Source organism: Bufo gargarizans, chromosome 3 (genome assembly GCF_014858855.1).
Source record: "Bufo gargarizans isolate SCDJY-AF-19 chromosome 3, ASM1485885v1, whole genome shotgun sequence".
NCBI lineage: Eukaryota > Metazoa > Chordata > Amphibia > Anura > Bufonidae > Bufo > Bufo gargarizans.
Window position 1 is genome coordinate 433,321,750 of NC_058082.1, and position 24,897 is coordinate 433,346,646.

At 44.5% G+C, this 24,897-nt stretch overlaps 1 protein-coding gene across 5 annotated transcripts in view; it reads right to left on the reverse strand.

Moving 5' to 3' along the window:
- Positions 1-22,379, reverse strand: part of MAGI3 (membrane associated guanylate kinase, WW and PDZ domain containing 3) — a 309,538-nt gene extending 287,159 nt beyond the window's left edge. For 4 of the 5 annotated variants that reach the window (XM_044283486.1, XM_044283484.1, XM_044283487.1 and 1 more), the window contains exon 1: positions 21,047-22,379. In XM_044283486.1, the coding sequence (XP_044139421.1) occupies positions 21,047-21,350 (304 nt within the window). In that variant the 5' untranslated portion in view covers positions 21,351-22,379. The remainder of the gene's footprint in view (positions 1-21,046) is intronic. The other variant, XM_044283483.1, reaches the window with a different exon arrangement.
- Positions 22,380-24,897: the final 2,518 nt, after the last annotated feature.

Genomic DNA, 24,897 nt, shown 5'->3' on the forward strand with positions numbered 1-24,897 from the left:
AAAGATTTAAACATCAAAATTCTGAAACCCACAGAAACATTTGATTATCTCGGAATAAAAATCAGTTCCAGGATCCAGGAGTATATAGAATTTAATATCACCCCACTGATTAAAAAGGTTAAAAATAAAATAAGCACTTGGCAAAGGTTATTGATTCGTCAGGCTGATCGAATTGCTATTGTTAAGATGGTTTTGTTACCACAGATTCTATATGTGCTCTCCTCTTGCCCTGTATGGATAGACGATCGTTTTTTTAATGCATTGGAGGGATTGATAAATGATCTCATATGGGGGAGAAAAAGGGTAAGGTTGAAACAAAAATATTTGTGGTTAGATGAAGAAGATGGTGGTTTGTCCGTTCCATGCTTTCGTGGCTACTATTATGCTTCCCAGCTGCAATGGCTAATGACGGAAGATGACAGACTGCGATGTTTTCTGCTGGATAAGAGTGAAGGTACACATTATAACATGGTTAGTGTTTTAGAAACAGGGATGTTAAAAATAAAGGGCAGGAGGTGCCCAATTAGTAAAATGATATACTTAATATGGGTTAAAGTTAAGAAATTACTGGGTATAAATCACTCATCAAGGATTACCCCTATATGGGGAAATATACACTTAGTTGAGTTTCAGAGGTTAGATGATTATTTATTTTGGGAAAGAAACGGTATAAAGTTTATTTCACAGATTGAGGTGGAAGGAAAGATGAAGACACTAGAAGAAATTGTTCCCAGTGACACACACACAGGTGACAAGCCACCGCCATGACCAGTCATTGGCTGAGGCAGTTGCTTGACCCGTTTTTACGTGGGTACATCTGGTGTTCTAACAAAAATCCTTACTTCGTGAAAATACCTTACCCCTCGTGACTTCCGGGGTGTGCGCCTCAGTGCAAGCGCACTACCACAGCACGGGTAAGCTAAAATTATACGGAGCACTGACTCACGGACACAGCACGTGCGCCCTCAGGAGTAAGGCGGTCTGACAGTCTTTTCTCCTTACCCACACACTGCGCACACACGGATTATGAAATCTCCTTTTGCTCCCAGCACTAACAGCCATCCGGGGGGGTGGGTGCAGCATAAAGTGGGTGCAGGCATAAACCTAACCCTAACCAGGAGATTTCACAATCCGCGTGTGCGCAGTGTGAGGGTAAGGAGAAAAGACCGTCAGATCTCCTTACCCCGAGGGTGCACGCGCGGTGTCCATTAGTCAGCGTTCCCTTTAATTTTAGCTTACCTGTGCCGTGGTAGTGCACTTGCACTGAGGCGCACACCCCCGGAAGTCACGAGGGGTAAGGTATTTTCACTAAGTAAGGATTTTTGTTAGAAGACAGGACCAGCGATGCAGGAGGGGAAGCAATGGAGCCAGCAGTGAAGATCCGGTATGTATACTTTAGGGTCAAGCCAACCTGGGGGAGTCCGAAAAAAGCACAACAAAGATGGTCAAACCCTTTAAAAGACAACAGTTGAAAACTAATTGGGGAGATTTATCAAGATTGACCTTTCCTGTTCTCTAGTGTGGTGGTGTGAGATGGGCCAACATTATTAAGAGGCGCACTTCACTAAATAATGCTGCCGCATCTCGGCTGGCCCATGTGCCAGAATCTGAAAGCTACGCCAGCTGGAGCAGGTTTTAGGCATTATGTGCACCATAAGACTCGTGTATGCTTAGACCCCCCTCCAAAAGTGGAGAGTGTGGTGGAAAAAAAAAATGCAGAAAGTTGCAATTGAGGCTTATACAAAATGCAACTTTTTGATGGCACAATTCTGGTGCAGGGGGTATGGTGAAACTTCCCCTATATGTTTTTGTCATTTATATTGCTCAACAATCATAGCAACACATACTTTGAATCAGGAGCCCCAGTGCTATAAGGCAACGGTGCTAACCAGGGCTTGAGGAGATAGGCTGACAGACAATGAACTGCCCACAAGGTCTACGCAACATTGGGCTGCGCAGGGGTCACCAAGTGTCTGCTGGCACAACCTTTATGGGCATTCTGGAGATTCATATATTCCCATATTTGAACCCAAAGAGAAATAAAAAAAATATTAAAAACACAAAGTTATACCTAAAAACAATAAAAAGTTACAGTTTAATACCATGTTAGCTAATCCAAGAATGAAGTCCAATGTATAAACCACAAATTCTGCTTGAAAGTAAAGGAGTGAAAATCAGAACGATAGAACGGTGTTTGCGGTGTCGCTGTGTCTCACTGCAGTGTACGTCAGAATTCCAGGCAGCTTAAATATCCTTACAGAAGATGGCATGATGCATTGCTCCAACTAGACACTATTCATCCCTAGTGGTCAAGGAGTTCGTGCTGCTGCAGCTTCGAGCAATGAACATCATGAGAGCTGTTATACTGTTAACTGCAAACATATAAGGGTACTTGGTTTCACACCTGCGTTGTGAGGATCCGGCAGGCAGTTCCATCGCCGGAACTGCCTGCCGGATCTGGAAATCCGTATGCAAACGCATGCGCAGACCGGGAAACCAGATCCGGTTTACCAGAACACTTGGTACCAGATCCGGCCTTAATACATATTTTAATGGGAATTAATGTCGGATCCGGCATGCCGGCAAGTGTTCCGGAATTTTACTGTAAAGGGACTGAACTGAAGACATACTGATGCATACTGAACGGAATGCTCTCCATTCACAATGCATTAGGATAAAACATAAGCGTTTTTTTTCTGGTATTGAGCCCCTGTGACGAAATTCAATACCGGAAAAGAATACCGCTGGTGTGAAAGTACCCTAAGGGTCCATTCACACGGCCGTATGTGTTTTGCGGTTTCGCAAAAGACAGACACCGGCAATGTGCGTTCCGCATTTTACGGACGGCACATTCTGGCCCTATTGAAAATGAATGGGTCCGCACCTGTTATATATATACACATACACACACACTTCAAAAGGCCATGGTGGTGGTAGGTCTATGCTAGTACAAAACATTTAGAGGATGTTCTATTTTCAGGCCTATTCAGAAACAGCAACACCCATTATTATCTGATACAAACCCAAATCAGTTTTAGGTACCTGCATACAATTTGTATGCAAAAAATCTCACATAAAAAGGGTATGGAAAACACAATAAAAACATACATAAACCTGCACTATTGATCACAGTTTTTATGTGGCTTTTCTGTGTATTTTAACAACCCCCATTGAAGTCTATGGGGAAAACCACAATCCATCAGCCGCTGAGCTGCACAAACAGTTGACATGCTGCGGATTTTAAAAGCTGCACCTCAGGTCAATTTCCATGAGTGCAAAATATGAACCAGGTACAGAAGATTGTGAAAATCTCATCTACTTAGCTGGTACTGTATTACGCTGCAGACAATCCGCACATAATAAATAAAATCCCTACAAACAACTGACGTGCTGCGAATGTCAAAATCTGCACCAATTTCCATGTGGAAAATATACGCACCGTGTGGATGAGATGTTGAATATCTCATCTACTTGGGCTACTCCCACATCAGCGTTGTGCTGTCCTGGTTTTGAGATCCGGCACAAGCTCCCAAAATCGTATAGCAATAACACCAATGTGAGAGTAGCCTTAGGCTACTTTCACACTAGCGTTCGATCGGATCCGTTCTGAACGGATCCGATCATATTAATGCAGACGGAGGCTCCGTTCAGTACGGATCCGTCTGCATTAATAACTTAGAAAAAATTCTAAGTGTGAAAGTAGCCTGAGCGGATCTGTTCAGACTTTCAATGTAAAGTCAATGGGGGACGGATCCGCTTGAAGATTGAGCCATATGGTGACATCTTCAAGCGGATCCGTTCCCATTGACTTACATTGTAAGTCTGAACGGATCCGCTCGCCTCCGCACGGCCAGGCGGACACCCGAACGCTGCAAGCAGCGTTCAGCTGTCCGCCTGTCCGTGCGGAGGCAAGCGGAGCGGAGGCTGAACGCCGCCAGACTGATGCAGTCTGAGCGGATCCGCTCCATTCAGACTGCATCAGGGCTGGACGGAGGCGTTCGGGTCCGCTCGTGAGCTCCTTCAAACGGAGCTCACGAACGGACCTATGAACGCTAGTGTGAAAGTAGCCTTAGCTGTTACTGCATTATGCTCTGCAAGTAACACGCACCGTCTGCATATGGCCTAAAGATGTTTCACCGTGGACTTAAAGGGCATCTGTCAGCAGATTTGTACCTATGAAAATGGCCGACCTGTTACATGTGTGCTTGGCAGCTGAAGGCATCTGTGTTGGTCCCAAGTTCTTATGTTCCGTCAAATGAGCCTCTAGGAGCCTATTGGCTTAGCTCTATCTGCAACTGCCAAGCGCTCTGCACAGTTTCATAGGTACAAAACTGCTGACAGATGCCCTTTCATATACGTGCAAGTGAAAACCTACGGCTACTACCGTACTTAGCTGCTGTACAAATAGGGCATAATCGTGAAAAATGACATCTATTCGGAGTGTCATGTATAGTCAAGTTTCGACTGGAGATTCCCTTGAACTAAACCCATCAGGGCAGATATATATATATTTTTTACAAACTCTCGCCTCATTTCGGACTTTCACTGCAGCAAGTTTTTGGTTCGTTTTGTATAGTTTTATGCCATAAAAAAAATAACACTTTGCAACACGGTTGCCATATTGCATCACATACTTAGAATATGGCCTTTGCAGTGTCGAGTCGTAAAATGCCCCAAGATTTTTGGTACGATAAGTGGTGTGAAGATTAGTCTAACATGCGGCAAGATGCAGTGAATCCATCATATACGGGCACCCAGTGCATCTCTTCCTTTAGGCTATCTTTATTAAACTAGAGGAAACCTAGGAAATCCTGTAAGGTACAGCGCGTGGTCCAATCGCCTCGACGTTAACGACTCCCATTTTAAAAGTTAAGGGAGAGCTGCCAATAAGCCAGAGCTTCTCTGCACACGACTTCCAATCTGAATCCTGAGCCACTGCCAGTCTGAAGCAACGCGCACCATTTCATTATTTTTCTGCTCTTCAGAGATGATTTAATAGATGCTATTTCCGTCAAGTCCTTGGCTGTCTTTCATCTGTTTTGCGGCTTGCCTGCATGTAACCAGCGCTGGAGACTAGCGTTATATGACATATGGTGCTTCACAAATGACGGTATAGCAGAATATTGGAAATTCTATTCGGAACTCACCTTGGCCATACACATTGGTTTAAAGGGATTGTCTACTATTTTGATATAGATGGCCTATAGCGAGTTATGCGATTTGAACGCCTATTTCCAGTGCCAGAGCTACTCCGAAACGGCCGATTGGCGGGGGTGCATGGGGTCGGCCCCTAGCTAATCAGACATTGATGCATGTTTACGGGTGGAGAGTCGGGGAGAATGGCAGTCTACTGATCTGACCACATTTAGCTCACACCAGGGTCAACACGGAAGACAGTGTCCACATAATGGTACCACGTTTGCCACCCAGGATCTGGGTATTAAGTCATAGAAGTAATAAAAATATTCTTGTAGGCTAGAATTCTAGATCTAGAAATAATCTGATATAACTAGATTAAAAATTTATATAGCTGCGCTAATGGATTGTAGTTCTATAAGTGGGCATCTATTACAAGCACAATCCATGTTGCCCGTATTGTGGAGGCTCTTGTAAGCACTTGTCACATCAAAGGGAACCCGTCAGGTTACACATGGTGTTTGAGCAGAGGGCTGCATAGAGCAGGAGGAGCAGAGCAGCTTGATGTATAGTTTTATGGGTAAGGATATAGTAAAACTTGTATTTCATTCAATTAAAGGGCCACTGTCAGCAGGTTTGTACCTATGAAACTGGCTGACCTGTTGCATGTGGACTTGGCAGCTGAAGGCATCTGTGTTGGTCCTATATTCATCCCTGAGATAACGTTTTAATATATGCCTAAGGCCCCATGCACACGGCCGTGTTTCACGGCCGTGTGCGGGCTGTGGAACCGCGGCCTGGATCCCTCCTGAGAGCAGGAGCGCACGGCGTCACTGGTTGCTATGACGCCGTGCGCTCCCTGCTGCCGGCACAGTACAGTAATACACTGGTATAGATCATACCAGTGTATTACTGTATTGCGGCGGCAGCAGGGAGAGCACGGCGTCATAGCAACCAGTGACGCCGTGCGCTCCTGCTCTCAGGAGGGATCCAGGCCGCGGTTCCACGGCCCGCACACGGCCGTGTGCATGGGGCCTAAGAGCAATGAATCTTTAAAGGCAGGTTTACACGGCCGATTGTTGGGCAGATTGTCGGGGATGAACGTTCCTACAAACAGTCGTTCCCGATAATCTGCCGGACTAAAGGTGCTGCAGATCACCCGATGAACAAGCAAAACGCTCATTCATTGGGTGCAAAGATTGTTCATGTGGACAACTTAAATTATGCGCCCCCCCACCCCCCAGTATTAAAATAATTGGTGGCGCACTGCCTGCAGCGTTATGGTGTCCGTCTGATGGAACTGAGCCAAAACGGATCCGTCCCGGCACACAATGTAAGTCAACGGAGACGGATCCGTTTTCACTGACACAATCTGGCACTACAGAAAACGGATCCGTCCTCCATTGACTTTCAATGGTGTTCAAGACGGATCCGTCTTGGCTATGTTAAAGATAATACAAACGGATCCGTTCTGAACGGATGCAGATGGTCGTATTATCTGAGTGTGAAAGTAGCCTTACTGAGAGGGACAATTCCACTTAAACAGGCAGTACTGAATCTATGCTTTAGTCAGGGAAGATTAAGCCCCATGGGGACTGTGGAGGACACAGGTGCACTCTGAATTCAGCACACTCAGCGCCTACTGCTTCGACTCTTTTAGGAGCCCACGTCTGAAGAGCAGTACTGTGGTGACATGTACGGTTAGCATATCCAGTATCAACACCGCCAGCACCAAGAGGATTACGGAAAACATTCGGCACATTGACCCAAACCTGACTGCTGCATTCTCTCTGCAAGACATGAATCCGAACCTCATCTCCCCACAATGTCCTCGTTCGTCTCCTTCCACCAGAACAACCATTTAATCTCATCTTCAAGGTGAAAAGAAGTTACGGCATTCAGCCTGCCGCTCTGCATTAATGTACTAGCGCTGGATTACTGCACGAGCGGTCTCTTCTTAAACAAGTGAGAACTGCCGAAGAAACTGTAGGGGTGCTTCATGTGACCCATCAATGGCTGGAGTCAGGAGTTCTTCACCTTCACAGCTAAGTAACGAGACGCCACTCTCATACAGTGCTTAGCTCCTCGCCAGACAGCCATATGAAGTGACATATGCTGCTTCTATCACAAAATATGGACACAATTCCAGAATTTTTGTTTTCGCAAAAGGCTGAAGCTTATTAGAAATGGCATATGTGGATTTAGACGACAGGAAAAAAAATAATAATAATAATTAGAAAGCTTCGCTTGCACATGGCTGCTTTCATATAGTTTGCCATTTAGGGTAGGTTAACATTGCGTTTTTCCCACCCGTTTAACGTATACGTTTTTTGTATAAGTTAAACGGATGCCTCAGACTGATGCCATACAGTGGCATCCGTTCACCATAGAGTTCCACTGTAAAAAAAAGTATACATCATTTTATTTTACCATCGTGTCTCTTTTTTCTAACAGTATACGTCAAAGGGAGGCATAAAACGTGATGTGAACCAACCCTTACCGTCAACAGACTACCATAAAGACCTAACATAGCTTGCTGATGGTAACTGTGCAAGGCCTCATGCACAAGACTGTGTCCATTTTGCGGTCCGCAAACCGAGGATCTGCAAAATATGGATGCGGTCTGTGTGTTGTCCGAATTTTTTTTGCAGTCCTATTGACTACAATGGGTCGGTGGTTCGGATTTCGCAGAGATATTCAATCCTTTTTTTTTTTAGGAAAGGAAATACAGATGTGGAAAGCATACGGATGACCCGTGTGCTTTCCGCATCCGTATGTCCTTCCACAAAAAGATAAAACATGTCCTAATCTTGGCCGCAAAATGCAGATGCAATATGGTCGATTAGCCTGCAAAAATGCGGATGCAGCATGAACATTATCCGTATTTTGCAAATCCACGATCTGCAGACCGCAAAATACATATGGTCATGTGCATGAGGTGTAATATGCGTCAGTTTTGCTGGCCCACATGTCCTGCCTGCTCTGCGTCCTTCTCAATGTCCATCTATATTGTAGCAGTGAATTAATGGGACGAAAAGCTGAAATTACCCTGCTACAATGTAAACGGCAAGCAGGTAGACAATGAAGAGGACTGCAGCGATCACACAGGCGCCGCGGCCCCTTTCTAACAGCTGATTGGCTCTTTAAACCTCTTTAAAGCACTTAGTTTGTTACAATGTATCAGTGTAAAGCCTATCACCCCAAGTGAGAGATCTGCTCGGCTGCTGATGTATTTAGCTCACAGAGTAAGCCCTCGTGCACATGACTGCATTGCATTTTTGGTGGATCGAATGCGGACCCTTTCATTTCTATGGGGTTGCAAAATATCCGGACATGTCATCCGCGTGCTGTCCGCAAATTATAGAGCATGTCCTATTCTTGTTTGTATCCGTAGTTTGCAGTTCCACAACTGCATTAGGCCTCTTGCACACAAACATTATTTTTTTGTTTATGTCCCGTTTTTTGCGTTCCGTATACGGAACTATTCATTTCAATGGATCCGCAAAAAAAAGGAAGGTACTCCGTATGCCTTCCGTTTCTGTATTTCTGTTCCGGTCCAAAGATAGAACACGTCATCCGTATTTGGGGATCCATATTTTGCGGACCGCAAAATACTAAAAAAGCCATACGGTCATGTGCAAGAGGCCTTAGGTTGTGTCCAGGAGGCCTAATGCATGGACAACTGCAGCAGACCCTCAGCCATGAGAAGGATTAGATCTGAAAAACCCAACCATTCTTATACTCTGACCACATGGACAGATTTTATGGAAAACATTACATTAGTAAACTGCTGCTGGGGAACCAGAAATTATTTATCAAATGATAGTAGAATAGAATACAGTCTACAATTTAAAGTGTAACCTGTCATGTTTTCATCAAAAAATCTATTTCATGATATGTTACTGCTGCAGCAGCATTATGCATAAAGCAATCTTTAGTTTCTTCCCATACCACTGTTTTCTATGAGTTTCTCCCTTAGTTATGGCTGTTTAAACATTTACAATACGAGGACCTTCTCAAGATGGCTCCTCTGCCAGTTCTGAGGCCAAAACTGCTTTCCCATACACACTTGCTGTAGCCAGCAGCTCCCTGCCAGCCAATCAGATTGGATTGCTGAGAGACACGCCTCCTCACTCTGAAGCCTAATGCAGGCATGCAGTGTGAAGGACCGCCCCTCCGTCTTCCTAGCCAGAGACAGATGAGCCATAGCAACTGTCTTTAAGAGAGCAGTGGAAAGGGACAGAGGACATTAATGAAAGCTGTTATTATAAGGTATTTACAGATCTTTTAACAATCATTGACAGACTAACTCAGGTATACATGCCTAGCTCTAATAAACTAGCAAATAAAAAAAAATATGACAGTTATCCTTTAAGGGCCTCTGTAAACTACAAATGGGATCCAAAACGACCCTACACACTCCAGGAGCTAGAGCATTTATTTTGCCAGCAAAGCCGCGCTCCATAATCTGCTTTCTGAATATAAATATGTATCCTTGGTTGTCTATCGTCTCAGTTTCTTCATACTTGCAGACACAGCCATCTGCCTCGCCTGTGTATCACATGCCTGGTATTATAGCTGCAATTACTCAGGCATGCCAGCATGAAACTCATGAATAATATTTCTAGTCAGCAATTAAAATGTTAAGAGTCAGATTTGTTTGACAGCTCTACTGATCTGTGACAGCGCGGGGACGGTTAGCTCAAATCATGTTTTTGGGATTTAAATGTTAGTTATATGCAATGCTGTTAGGCTGCTGAACCCCACGCATTCCGGGACTGCTATTACTGTCAAATGCAACATGACATAGAAATGAGATAAGCATTTTTCCAACATCCGGGGCTGTGTATTTTACGACACCTCTGGCAGTTCAGGTAGATCTTTTCTATACTGCTAAATCTCGGTGGCTGAAATGCGTAAGCCTGCGAATAACCTTGACCTGGTGAAGAGTACATGCAGCTGCTAGGAAATGAGCAAGGCCATTTACAAACTGCAGTATTTCCTATTTTAAGGGGTTGTCCAGTATGTTTAGAAACTTTCATAAAAGCAGGAAATATAAATATATATATATATATATATATATATATATATATACACACACACACACACACACATACCACGGTATATCAGGGTGGATAAAAATCAATGATTTAAAAAAAAATTATAAAAAAAATAGTTTTTTTTTTATTATTTTATTTAAATCAAATTTATATAAAATGCTTTTTGAGGAAAATATATTACCATCCAAAGGTTATTCCATCATAAAATAAAGATTATTTTTTTAATCATGTAGAATAAGGCTGTATGTATTTAATTTTAATTACAAAAACCTCTGGAAGAGCATGACATTGTGAACAGTGATGGCCAGTTCGCATTGTTCACCCGCGAACACATGCGGGCTGCCATCTTTTTTCACAAGTCCGGCGATGCACAGGTAAGCCCTTACCTGTGCCTGTGTGCGAGCCGGTCTGAAATCAAATGCGGTCACCGGGAGCAGGCAGTTCCGAGAACAGCCGTCGGGGGCCTTCCAAACCATTTGATTCAGAGATGTCCACTGACAAATCAGGTCAGCAGAGGAAGCTCCTCAACATTTGCTCTGTGGACCTATGCTAGAATAGTGGTAATCTACTGGAAGCATTGATAGCAGGTTATTAAACGGCTGCTGTGAAGATCAAGTATGTAACTTGTCAGGGCTTTTACGGAAGCTGGCGTGTGTGCAAGCAGTCCTTGACATCAAGTCTTCAGAAAGACAGTGTTCTTTGGCAGAGGCCTCTCTGATAAGGGAAGAAGGTGACCTTGAGGGTTAGGACAGCCTACAGGATAAAACACCTAGACAGTCTAAGTTTTGCAGTAGTTCCTGGTGATGTTTTCTTCTATTAGACCAACATTGTGATATATACCAGATGATAAATTTTAGCTCTTATTCATCAAACTGGTTAAAGGGGTTTTCCAGGAGTTTAATACTGATGACCAATCCTAAGGACATGTCATCAATATCTGATCAGTGGTGGTCAGACACCAGGTGGGCAGGAGAACAGGACTTCATGACTAACCAGGACTCTTCTCAGGTGGCCGGGACTCTTTTTCCAGGCCCGGTCTGCCATGATTGTGATGTTGGTTCTCGGCAACCACTTACTTGTAACTTATAAATCACAGACCGCTGACATCAACTCACCTGCCTCTACCTTATTCTGCCGTTAGTATGGGCAGCATGAAGTTGATGACAGGTTCCCTTTACCTGGCGTTGCTACAGATTGCCATACTGGTCACTCATCTTACTGTGCTATAGCATGCACTTACCCAAAAATATTTTGTGGGTGCTGATATGGGAGAATAACGAGGTCGGTCAGGGGTACTCAGTATTTAAGGAAGCTCAGAATGCTCAGGTTTAACTCATTAGTATCCTATAGATGCCCCTGTTTAATGAGCCCTCTGTAGCAGGTGAGGCATAGAAAAAAACTCAATCTAGAATAAAACACCTTACAAAATAAAACAGGGAGCAGAATGAAAGAGAAACAGCAACAGGAAGGTTATGTGTTATGTTGACAGAGAACACAAATTTGCACAACAAGAATGTGATCTGACAAGCCGGTATAGGAGGCTGATGCATTACTAGAATTTGTTTTGACTGTACATACGGGAAGGAAGAGAGGAGGAGGGAGGAGCGAGCAAGGCTCCCTGCTGAAGGTGGAAAATACTGGAGACAAGTAGAAATATATGATTGTGTATATATATCCATCTATCACCATTTCCCAGACCAACCGCTGCTCGTCTGACTCAAATCCCAGTGACAGACGAAGCAAGGAGTTCATGCCAACTACGGCTCTACGGTCCTGTACTATATGGAGCAGATTTGTGGTCGAACTCTCTGCACCGTAAATCACTATGATGCTGTGAGTTCAGGTCAGACGAGCAGCGGTCGGTCCAGGAAACGTACTGTATTTCCTACACCAAACATGCAACCTCACAGTGACACTAGCCATATTCATCCCAGCCATGCCAGCCTACGGCAGCCAAGGGGCGCATGATTTTACTTAATATCGTGCAGTGATTCATTGCACGTGGCGTCTTGCCCTAAGGGTACTTTCACACTAGCGTTGCAAACCGTATACAAACGGAAATCTGTTTTTGCCGGATCTGTTAGATGAATCGGGTGATATACCGGATCCTTCTCACCCGGTATCATCTGGAATAACGGATCCGGTATTTAATTTTTTTCAGAGATCAAAGGCAAAACTAGCTCCTCTTATGTCTGGGCGCATGCGCAGACCAGAAAACCGGATACAGCAACGAGGCAATTTCTGGAACACTTGGTACCGGATCCAGCATTTATACATCTCTATGGAAATGAATGCCGGGTCCGGCAAGTGTGGTAGTGTTCCAGGATTTGGTCCGGTCAAATACATTACAAGGGACGGAACGGAAGACATCCTGATGCATACTGAACGGATTGCTTTCCATTCAGAATGCATTAGGACAAAACTGATGTACTATTTTCCGGTATTGAGACCCTTTACCAGATTTCAATACCGTAAAAGAATAAGGCTAGTGTGAAAGTACCCTAAGGGGACTACGACACTGCCCGATATTCAAGCAGGATGAGAGCCGAGGGATGATAAACACATTCATCAGCACCACAGTCGATCTTCCATCATTCACTTTTAATGATTACCGGCAGCACCTTCCTGATTACACGGGGAGAAGCTCTGCTGATAATCAGGTATCAGATGAAAGATGCCAATCAGCCAACAAACGAGCGTTCCTACAAACACTTATACCCAATATCTGGCCCAAATATCGTTCAGTCTAATAGGGCCTTGAAGGGGGTGTCTCACTTCAGTAAATAGTATTTATCATGTAGAGAAAGTTAATACAAGGCACTTACTAATGTATTGTTATTATCCATATTGCCTCCTTTGCTGGCTGGATTCATTTTTCCCATCACATTATACACTGATCGTTTCCATGGTTACAGACCACCCTGCAATCCATCAGCGGTGGTCGTGCTTGCACAATATAGGAAAAAGCACTAGCCTATGTGCGCTCCCATGGTCCCGGCCACAAGAGAGGCCAACACCATTTCCTATAGTGTACAAGCACGACCACCACTGATTGATTGCAGGGTGGTCCAATACGGCTCCGATAGTCATAATGCAGGTACTTTTATTTCATCCAAAAACAGAACCTGAAGAAGGTATGGAGCCGTATGCACCGAAATCCACAGCCATGAATTTTTAGGTTCAAGCTGATTTCGATGTGGTTTTTAATTTCAGATTTCACTGAGTATTACGATTTCCCCTTGAAACCTGGCAGATGCATGGATTTTTAGAGAAGAAAAATGTAAACTCCATAGGAATATATGGGGAACCACTTATGATGCCGATTTTCCCACAAACGCATTCCACCACATGTGAAGGTACCGCAGTTCAGCTCGAGCCTTTTCCAAAAACACATTTTGAACACAAGAAGATGTGATAGTATGATCTTCCTTTTAATATTTGTAATCCTGGATTCCGTAGTCCACTGTGATTAGTCCGAGGCTACATGAGGTTGCAGTCAAGGCTTCAGTTACACAATCAGCTATTTTAACCACAGAGCTAATCAGTCTTCAATATGACAATTACCATGGGGAACGTACACAAACAGGGCTATTTAAAGGGAACCTGTCACCGGGATTTTGTGTATAGAGCTGAGGACATGGGTACGTCCGCAATACCCAGTCCCCATAGCTCTGTGTGCTTTTATTGTGTAAAAAAAAAAAGATTTGATACATATGCAAATTAACCTGAGATGAGTCCTGTACGTGAGATGAGTCAGGGACAGGACTCATCTCAGGTTAATTTGCATACGTATCAAATCAGTTTTTGTTTTTTTTGCACAATAAAAGCACACAGAGCTATGGGGACTGGGTATTGCGGACGTGCTAGCGGACATCTAGCAGCCCATGTCCTCAGCTGGTTCCCTTTAAAGGTGACACGCTCCATTTATGTACATGTGTTAGACTTACACATCAGATGTCATGTTTTGTCGCATTTGTAGGACCTATGAGTTGTAATATAGTGTCTATAGACTAATTGGGTCCAACTGTCTTCATATTTAATATGTCTCCCATTTCATAAAGAAGCACTCAGACTTTATTTTTTTTTCATGGCAGCGTAAATTGACCTGCGCTGCGGATTTGAAATCTGCAGCATGTTGATTTATGTTGTGGATCTCTCCTGTGGATCTCACCATTTGCAATAAAGAGGGTGAAATCCACTGGCTTTTCCATGCCAAAAACTGCGTGTAATGCATGTGGATTTGGTGCATGTTTTGTTGCTTTTTTTTGCTGCGGAAACATAGCAACAAGGCAACGGATGTTTCACACATTCGAACCAGGCCTTAGGATAGCTGCTACTTAAAGGGGTTGTCCAGATTCAGAGCTGAACCTGGACATAAGCTCCCCTTCACACATTTAGGGCTCATTCACACGACTGTATGAATGTGAAATGGATGCAGAGCCAATTTTGCGGAACGGGTGCAGACCTAGTCATTGCAACGGGGCCGAAAAAGATGTGGACAGCACACAGGGTTGTTCCGTTCTTTTCCGATCATGTTCTATTCTCAATCGCGGACAAGAATAAGGATTTCTATAATGGATCGCCCGTTCTGTTAACGGGCGGCCTCCATGTTTTGCGGATCAGCAATTTGTGGATTGCAAAACAGGGCACAGTCGTGTGAATGCACCGTTAGGCTGTATCAGTGGAGCATCGGAGCATTTCTAGCCTCCCTCTTACCCAGCGCTGCATAGCACAGGGAACGGGCTATTTGTTTACTGCCGGTGACTTTCCCGGGTTTTTTTCATTATGCTAGGCGGAGGCTTCCACCTAGCAGTGGTCCCGGTGACATCACCAGCGCTAATGGGAGGTCTTTAGCGCTGCCTCAGGGTCCATTCACACGTCTGCAAAATGGATCCGGATCCATTCCGAAATGTTGCAAAGTGTGCTGTGTGCATCCACACTTCCGTTCCGCAAAAAATAGAACATGTTCTATTCTTGTCCGCAGACACAGACAAAAAAAGGCATTTCTATTAAGTGCCGGAACGCACATGGCTGGTGTCCATGTTTTGCGGACCGCAAAACACTTGCGGACCTGTGAAAAGACCCTTAACCTGTAAACAGCCTAGGGCAGCACTAAAGACCGGCCATTTGTATTGGTGACATCACAGGGGTCAGTGCTAAGCAGAAGTCTCCGCCTAGCATGCCCATGAGAAGCCCAATACGTCACCGGTGGTGGAGAAAAAGCCCTTGCCCTGCACTATGCAGCACAGGGCAAGGGGGAGCATCAGAGCACGAAAGGCTCAGATTCTCCACTGATACAGGCTAAGGGCTCATGCACACAAACGTATTTTCTTTCCATGTCCGTTCCTTTTGCGGACCGTATGCAGAACCATTCACTTCAATGGGTCCGGAAAAAAAAAACGGAAGTTACTCCATATGCATTCTGTTTTTTGTATGTCCGTATTTCCGTTCCGCAAAAAAATAGAACATGTCCAATTATTGTCCGCATTACGGACAAGGATAGTACTGTTCGATGAAGGGCCAGCTGTTCCTTTCCGCAAAATAAGGAATGCACACGGATGTCATCCGTATTTTTTGCTGATACGTTTTTTGAGGACCGGAAAATACATACTGTCGTGTGCATGAGCCCTAAATGTGAGAAGGGGAGCTTATGTCCAGGTACAGCCCTGAACCTGGACAACCACTTTAATTCAGAATTGCTAGCATTTTAAGGGTGCCTTCCGACATGGCAGGAAATCTGTTCTACTCTTCTGAATGGGGCAGCCAGTACATGGACTTCTGCAAGCCTCATTAAGGTGAATGGAACGGATTTTCAGCCACAAAATCTGCCGCGTCTGAAGGCACCCTTATTATAGGCGGGGTGCAGACATCGATAGCTGCATGAGGCAAGGATGCAATTAAACCCATGAAGTGCAGAGAGAACAAACCTCCTAAAACAGAAAGGCGTAGATATTCAGCATGACACAAGCTAAGAAAACCTTCAAGTATTACAGCTCCAGAAACACAAAACCTGTGGGAATTCACAGTCGTGTATTACCTCAGTGACAATCCATCGAACAAAAACGTGTCCCAGCTGCATCAACGTTTCACAGGCTGCAATGTATTTACCATGGGAAACTGCAGCAAGTAGAATTAGAAGATACGATGGAGGAAATGTGTGCCTGCAATATTTATTAACGTATTACACCAGGGTTGCCAAACATCCAGAAATTTCTGGACAGTCTGTAAAAATAGGCGACTTTTTTCCTGTGTCCGTGAAAAAAAATAGATGTGTTATTTTTTTGGAGGCTTATGGATCGTGTCTAGATTATTTTGGTGGTAATTATCATCATTTTAGAGATCACAGTTAATGATGGCAATGAGTTCTTATTAGTATATTGAGCTGTAGACCTCTGTTCCTTATAATCTCCATCATTCATTATGGTTTTCCAATTTGTCCGTACAAAAATGTTGGGTCTCCGTGATTTTTGGATGAATTGTCAAGAAAAAAAATTCTAGTGGGCAACCCTGCATTATACGTCGATTCTGCTGCACCATTGTGGCCTCCATTATAAACGGTGGTGTAGATGTCACCAGTATCTAAATAGAGCCTTTCACGGGAATTACAATGGTTGGAAGCGACAGATTCCACAATGGGTTATGTGGTGCTCTAGATGTAACATTGACAGACTGAAGAAATGGCTGACCTCAATCCATAACAAGGAGAGAAGAAGGCATTAAACGCAATTACATGGCTCCTGTTGCTGCTGAAATGTGTGCCCTCAAGATGTGATGGCAACCTCATAGGTCAGGCAAAGGGTCAAAATAATTGACACCCACCTATTTTTCCCCTAAAATAAACAATGTACTCGACACATGGAGAAAACCTCCTTGTAACAAAAAGGATATAAAGCAAGGACAACTATTAGTGACTTACTGGACGGGTGGCAGGAGAAGGGGAGCAAAGGTCCCTTGAGGATCAGTTATCATAGTCAAGGTCAGAGATTAGTGCACAGAAGTACACTCCTACTCAGGATGTGTCAAGGTACAAGAACAGCAAACACAGCAAATGTGCAAACTTCTCAGCTTTCTTGGAGTCCTGATCATTCACACAGTCATTGCTTGTCTTCCATCTTTTACAGAAATGTATGCAACTTAAGAAATAGCCAGAAAGCAACTTAAAAAAGACAGCTACTTAGACACCTCCCTTTACGCTTCCTATTGATTTTCAATCCAATCCTGGCTTTAGTCAGCACCCGCTGATATCAAATATTTACCACCCATCCTGTAGATAGATGAAAAATGCACATAACATCTCTTATAATCCTCTACACTAAAAATCCTCTCACATAAAATTATTTTATTCCTCTATACAGATGAAAAAAAAATTATATATCTTTCAAAATTAGTAATGTTAGATGCCTGTAAAGAAACATCCGCGTTAAATAATTTGGAGCAAACAAAATTTTAAATTTTGTCATTTTTTTTTTTGTCTAGTAGACAGTAGTAAACAGCTCCAGTCCTCATGGCCCACATGATGGTCATGATTTGAGAACATCCCACAGAATGAGCACCTGTGGTAAGTCTTGATGCATGGACACTAATGATATCATCTGCTCAATACGAAGGAAATCCAGAAAACATGACTTGCTGGGGGGTCATGAGGAACACTGCCTTTAAAAGGATATAGTTTGATATTTTCTTATATGCATTCATGTTTTTTATAGAAATAACAAAGTTTAATGGGGGGTACCTATCTAATTACGGCTCTTTAATTAAGACTACCTTTTAAAGCCAAAACCATGTATGGATTGTAAAAGGAGAGTAAGGTTACGACCAACGGCAAGGTCGTGTCATGGGCTGCTGCTGCCTCTAATTAAACTAATGAGACCACAGCACAATGTCGGCCCGTACGACCACAGCACGACCGCGCTGTATGGTCATACCCTAAGTGCAGATTCTACACCTGGATTTAGCTTCAGAACCACATCAGAAAACCTGATAATGTATGGAGCTGAACAAGCTCTCATAAGAACACTCATTCCCAATCACCGGGCCTAAAATACACCTGTATTAGGGTGGGTTCACACACAGTTTTTCCAGCAGTTATAGGACAAAGGCCAGAATTGGATCCAGCAGGAAGAAGTATAAGTTCCTTTATATTTTACATCCCCTTCCAACCCATGTCTTGCTTTGGCTCAAAAAACTGCCACACATGACACAAGGGGAGGTTGGAGTTTTGGCAAACGCGCACAACCCTTTTAAGGCTTCATTCACATCTGCTTCAGGTATTCTATTCCTCAGTTCTGTCATAGGAACAAAAAATGGAATGCAAGCCAAAGACTGATACATCAGATGACACTGATGTTGCCTGATGGATCGCATTGTCTATGTTGAATTTCAGTCAGTCACTTTCCTAGGCAAAATAGGAGGAGCACATTGTGGTATTTTGTCCAGTATTCTTGACCAACTCCTGAAGGAGTCTCCAACACCTCTGATCAACGCCCTAAACATCCTCAGCATTCAAGATATGGCAGTTGTCAAGAACAGATAACATACAAAGTTCCTCCTACTAAGGCTTCATGCACACAACCGTTGTTTTGAGCCACATCCGAGCCGCTTTTTTTGTGGCTCAGATGCGGACCCATTCACTTCAATGGGGACGCAAAAGATGCGGACAGCAATTCTGAGGTAATGTGTACAAGTGGGACACTATGGTATGAAAGGTGTCAGGACAAGCCTCTGAGGTAACGTGTACAAGTGGGACAATATGGTAGGATAGGCGTCAAGAAAAGCTTCTGAGGTAACGTGTACAAGTGGGACACTATGGTATGAAAGGTGTCAGGACAGGTTTCTGAGGTAATGTGTACAAGTAATGTGGCGTGTAGAATCCTCCACTAACACTCTGGTTTCATTCAGACGCCTGTAGCTAATAACATGATTTATCTATACACGAAACCATCATCGCCAGATCATAATCTTGAAATCTTATCTTCTCTTGTATTCTGCCTTTACATCTGACGTGACTTTCTGCTCTCTCTGATACTGTCAGATTTCACATATTAGCATGACACTGACAAATCCAGTATAACCAGTCCAACTAGTTCTGGGGCCAATCCTGGCTACACAAGAATGACCTCATCATCTGACGGCCATTAGCAGAGGTCATACTGTGTAGAAAACCTGGCATGAATTTACAAACCAGCCATCATATTATGATGGTCGCCCTCATCCATGGCCAAGCTCTATGGCCACATACTGTATTACACTTAACAGAAAGAATCTACTGGATCCTGCTCTAGTTAGTGAGCAGTGGGATCCATTTTACTCTCTGTTGGTGTAGAGGCCCCCATTGAGGACATATCAATATGCAGCGAATGAGAGACAAGCTGGCCATACACGTTAAGATAATGGCAGCAATGTGGTCCATCAATCATCTGTCAGATCATGTGTACAAACCTTATGACCATCTCAATGCCTGACTAAAAAGGGACGCTAAGTGGCACATGATAGCCCACATTCAGCCGATCATGCCATACATCTGCATCATTTTCAGCTGACAGATGGAAAAAAAACCAACTTTTCATCACGTTTTTGGCAGATACTTAGTTACTATTTAAAGTCACTTTTTTATACCCTCCACAATTCCATACATTGAAACATGTGAGGACCTATAAAATTGCTCATCCTAATTTTATTTTTCCATAATTATAAAGTCAGAACATCCAGGGTTCTTGTAGCTCAAATGGATTCCATTCAGTGCCTGTAGGAAGCTAGAAGAAAGAGCCATTAGTGGTTGCCACCCAGCATCTGTTCACACATTACATAAGCAGAGGAGAAATCAAAATTGACAGCAGATGTGGATTAGTCATGGACTTTATTGTGGATTACACCCTCTGCATGGTGAAAATTTGCAACATAAATTGACATCCCACCGCAGGTCCATTTCTGTGGGAATTCTGCATACTTTTGTTTTGTTTTTTCCCCCCGAGCTTTTGTGGATGAAATTTCTAAAAATCTGCACAGTGTGAACATACCCTTACCATGAGTAGCAAAACATGGAACTATACAATCCAGGTAAAAATGTGATGCTATGAACAGCAGCTCGTAAATGATGATGTGAACCAATGTTGAGCTAAGTAGTACCACACCAAAGAACAGAAGAGTTCACCTGAAATGAACCTGGGGTTCTCGTGATGGCCTGTGAGTAGTCTAGAACCTTTTTTACATGAGATGAATATCTATCCACTCAGTCCCTGCTTTACGGCAATCAATGACCAATGCTGCCAGGTTTTACGGTAGGTACCCTACTTAAAACTGAGGCTCTTCCATTCTGGGAATCATAAGAGTTCTCATCTCATGAATCCCTAAAGATGTTCTCAATAGGTGAGCAGATAACTAAAAGTGGAGTCTTCCTTTAAGTATCCTCAATACAACATGCTCAAATCTGGACCATCAGAGATGACGTATGAGCGACAATTTCCAGAATTCATGACGGCTAGGCTTTCAGATTATTATGGATGCTGCTGTGGACCACCACAACCAATAATACCGGAAAGTCACTGGAGGGACTTGAGATCCAGAAATAGCTGCAGAAGGGATTATAAAGTTGCCTAGAACATGGAACTGCTGACATCTACATTCCCCGAGGAAGGGTATGAGTGGTTAAATAATTGTTACTGATTACAAAGGTTGGAAACCGCCACATACTGTATATAAAACCGCTGTATACCATCGACATGACCAAAGTCAGAATCATAAGCGAGCAGGAATGTCCAAGCCTTACAGAAAATCCTGACATGGGCTCCGTGCCCAGCACATTAGCTCAGGCGGTTTCCAGAGCAGAAAAATAAATTGCACAAGGCACTTACCGGGTTTGACGGTCTTTAGACGGATGGGTTCCCTGAAGTGCCTTATCACTGCCAGGGTGTCACGGTGCGTAAGGCCGCTGACTGGCGTTCCATTCACTTCCAACAGTACATCCCCTTGGCTGGGTACCTTGCCCGCAATGTAGCTTGCAGCATCCTCTCTGAGGCGGCCCAGGTAAGGGAACTCTCCATGCTCAGCACCCCCACGGATCTCCAGGAGGGCACTCGGATCTCCCCCCATGCCGGATAGCCCGCATTCCTGCACTTTGCTCAGCCAGTGCTTCTTCTTTTTCAGCGTCTTGGACATGGTGCCGCATACGGGAGATGGGCACTAAAGTCTCCTCAACAGTTAGTGTAAGACTCCAACAGTATAAAAATAATTAAAGAACTACAGGATTAAAAGAGTAAAATCTCTGTGAGGACCGGGACCTAAGTAGGTACACAGTCACTAAAAATGATGCCCCTACCCGATTGGTTCACAGCTGGCATCAGCGCAGACCCAACCAGGGGACCATCAATGACAAATGTCACCGTAGCTGCATAGATCCTCCAGTAAAAAAATAAATAAAAAATTCTCAAGTCCCTAAATCAGATACTGAAGAAAACAGCAGGTTACAGCGAGATCACAATCTGGCGACACTATATTATCTACAAAGATGGATGCGGCTGTCTGATAGCAGAGATAAAAGAGGAGCCAAATCCAGGCATCTCCTGCTGATCACAGGGCATCTGGACTACAGGGACGCCATCCACCAAGTAGCGACTGGGGGTAGTAGTCAAACACAGAGCCACTTACGGAAACAAGGGATCAACCACAAAACAGTCCACATTAACCCCTACAAGCCCAGGGGTCACTGACAAGACATTGGACAGACCCAAGACGACTTATTATTAACCCATTAACCGACACCCCACAGATGCTGCCCTGTGCAATCCCAGGATGACTGGACACAGATGAACACCAGCAACTATCTACAAGCGCAGGGTTAACCCTTGATTGCCCTCCCCTGCAGCAGGACAGGCTGTGCCATCAGGGTCTCTCGGCTGACAGGGATCAAAGTTCTGAGGGAGAAGTTAGCCTGGAATGGGGCAAGGAGAGGGGGTGTGCCAGGAAGCAGTCTGTCACTGGTATCCGTGCACATGGAACGAGTCCCTGGTGAATTGGAGGGGGGCACAGGAGAGAAGCGGGAATCCTCTTCACAGACGGGATGATGCGGCTGCTCCCCCCAGTATCACCCCCTGCTGCTGCTGCTGCTGCTGCAATCCTACCGCTCTACGTCCGGATGCTGCCTCGACGGAGGCTAACAAGAGACTAGGAGCTAGAGAGGGTGCGCAACTCAGCGCTGACTACAACCACGCCCCTCTCCCGCGCTAGTTCCGCCCAGTTGCCGGCACTGTACCTACTATACTTCATAAATCACGCCTTCTCCTCACTAGCACCGCCCACATTCCAGTGATAGACACTCCCACTTCTGATTTCCCTCACAAGCACGCCCTTTTCAGCGTGACGTTGTACGCTGTCGGGTTTGCGGAGCGATGTGAACGTCGCAGACGGAGCGGGGACGTGGTTATTGAGCTGGCACCGCCCTCCTTCAAGGACTTGGACGCGCCGCTCCGCCTGCTGGGAGGAGCCTGAGAGGACTCCAGTAGATGTGTCTTTTGGAGGGCGTGGCCAGTAACTTCCTGTGCCTTGTATACGGTAACGTGCAGCTATCGCATTGTGCGCTGGAGGCGTTGCGTTTGTTGCGTTCTAGTTCTGTACCGTACTCAAAAGCCATTTTTATAAATTCACTGAAGGAACCTGATATCCTGACTGGAAGTTTACAAAAACGGATGAAATGAAATGTGTTGCCCATGTTGTAGTGAAACAGTCTTTATTGTAGTTTTTATTCTGTTTCTATACACAATTCTGGGGCAGCCATCTTGGCTGAGCTGCTGTTGTCTGGCATAGGATCTGACAGCTCCAGTGGTCCAAACGTGTGGCCAGGGGCGGATTAAGTGCATGATAGCCCCGGGGCTGTCTACCCAACTCTCTTCCATTTTAGTTTATTTTTTTGTATGAAGAGGCTGCGGTGCTTCATGAGCGCCACAGTCTCTTCTTAGGCCATATGACATCTTCAGACTAAAAAAAAATACCCCAAATTGGGTCCTAAACTGAAAAATTTGGTCGTCAAATTTAAAATACATATAATTGTAATAAAAAAGACATGGAGGAGAATACAGCACCACATACCTCTTACATCCAGTGACATCTCCTGTCATGTAGACCTTCTCTTTCCTCTTCTCCTCCGTTAGACCACCATGGCAAATTCTTTCAGCCGCATCTCGTCTCTACAGTTTGTAACACAGACACGTTAGATTTCTAAATTTTTCCATCAACCTCCTCATCCTGGTGTCCCCACAGTGTCATCCTGCCACCCCCAATACTGTGCCCGTTGTGCTCCCCAATGCCCCAGGAACTATACAGTACTGCTGAAAAAATAGTGACCCTGATAGATATCATTGGGGTAATTTATCAAACAGGTGTAAAGTAGAATTGGATTTCCAAAAGAGCGGTCAGATATGAAAGGTGGGATCTGATTGGCTGCTATGGGCAACTAAGCCAGTTCTGCATTACACCAGTTTGATAAATTACCCCAAATGTCCCTATAGTGTCCATAGCAGCTATAATGTCCCCTAGAGTGCCCCCTGTAATAATACCACCCTCTAGTGTGCTCCAGGCAATAATCCCTGTATAGTGTCCCCAGAAATAATAGAATTGCCCCTACAGTGCCTCCCCAATAGCAACACCCCCATATAGTAATTTCCACCACACTGCCCCCACAAAACAATTTCCCCACACTGTTCCCACATAGCAATTTCCCCACACTGCCCCCACACAATAGTTTTCCCCACACTGCCCCCACATAGTAATTTGCCCCCACATAGCAATTTTCCCATAGCAATTACCCCACACTGTCCCCACATAGAAATTACCCCACACTGTCCCCACATGGCAATTTCCCCCACACAATAGTTTCCCCCACACTGCCCCCATATAAAAATTTGCCCCCACATAGTAGTCCCTCTCATAATAATTTGCCCCCACATAGTAATTTGCCCCCACATAGTATTCCCTCATAATAATTTGCCCCCACACTGCCCCCACATAGCAATTTGCCCCCACACTGCCCCATCTAGTAATTTGCCCCCACATAGTAGTCCCTCTCATAATAATTTGTCCCCACATAGTATTCCCTCTCATAATAATTTGCCCCCACATAGTAATTTGTCCCCACATAGTATTCCCTCTCATAATAATTTGCCCCCACACAATAGTTTTCCCCACACTGCCCCCACATAGTAATTTGCCCCCACATAGCAATTACCCCACAGTCCCCACATAGCAATTACCCCACACTGTCCCCACATAGAAATTACCCCACACTGCCCCCCACATAGAAATTACCCCACACTGTCCCCACATGGCAATTTCCCCCACACAATAGTTTTCCCCACACTGCCCCCATATAGAAATTTGCCCCCACATAGTAGTCCCTCCCATAATAATTTGCCCCCACACTGCCCCATCTAGTAATTTGCCCCCACATAGTATTCACTCATAATAATTTGCCCCCACACTGCCCCACATAGCAATTTGCCCCCACACTGCCCCATCTAGTAATTTGCCCCCACATAGTATTCCCTCATAATAATTTGCCCCCACATAGCAATTTGCCCCCACACTGCCCCATCTAGTAATTTGCCCCCACATAGTATTCCCTCATAATAATTTGCCCCCACACTGCCCCCACATAGCAATTTGCCCCCACACTGCCCCATCTAGTAATTGCCGGGATTTCACTACCGCATAG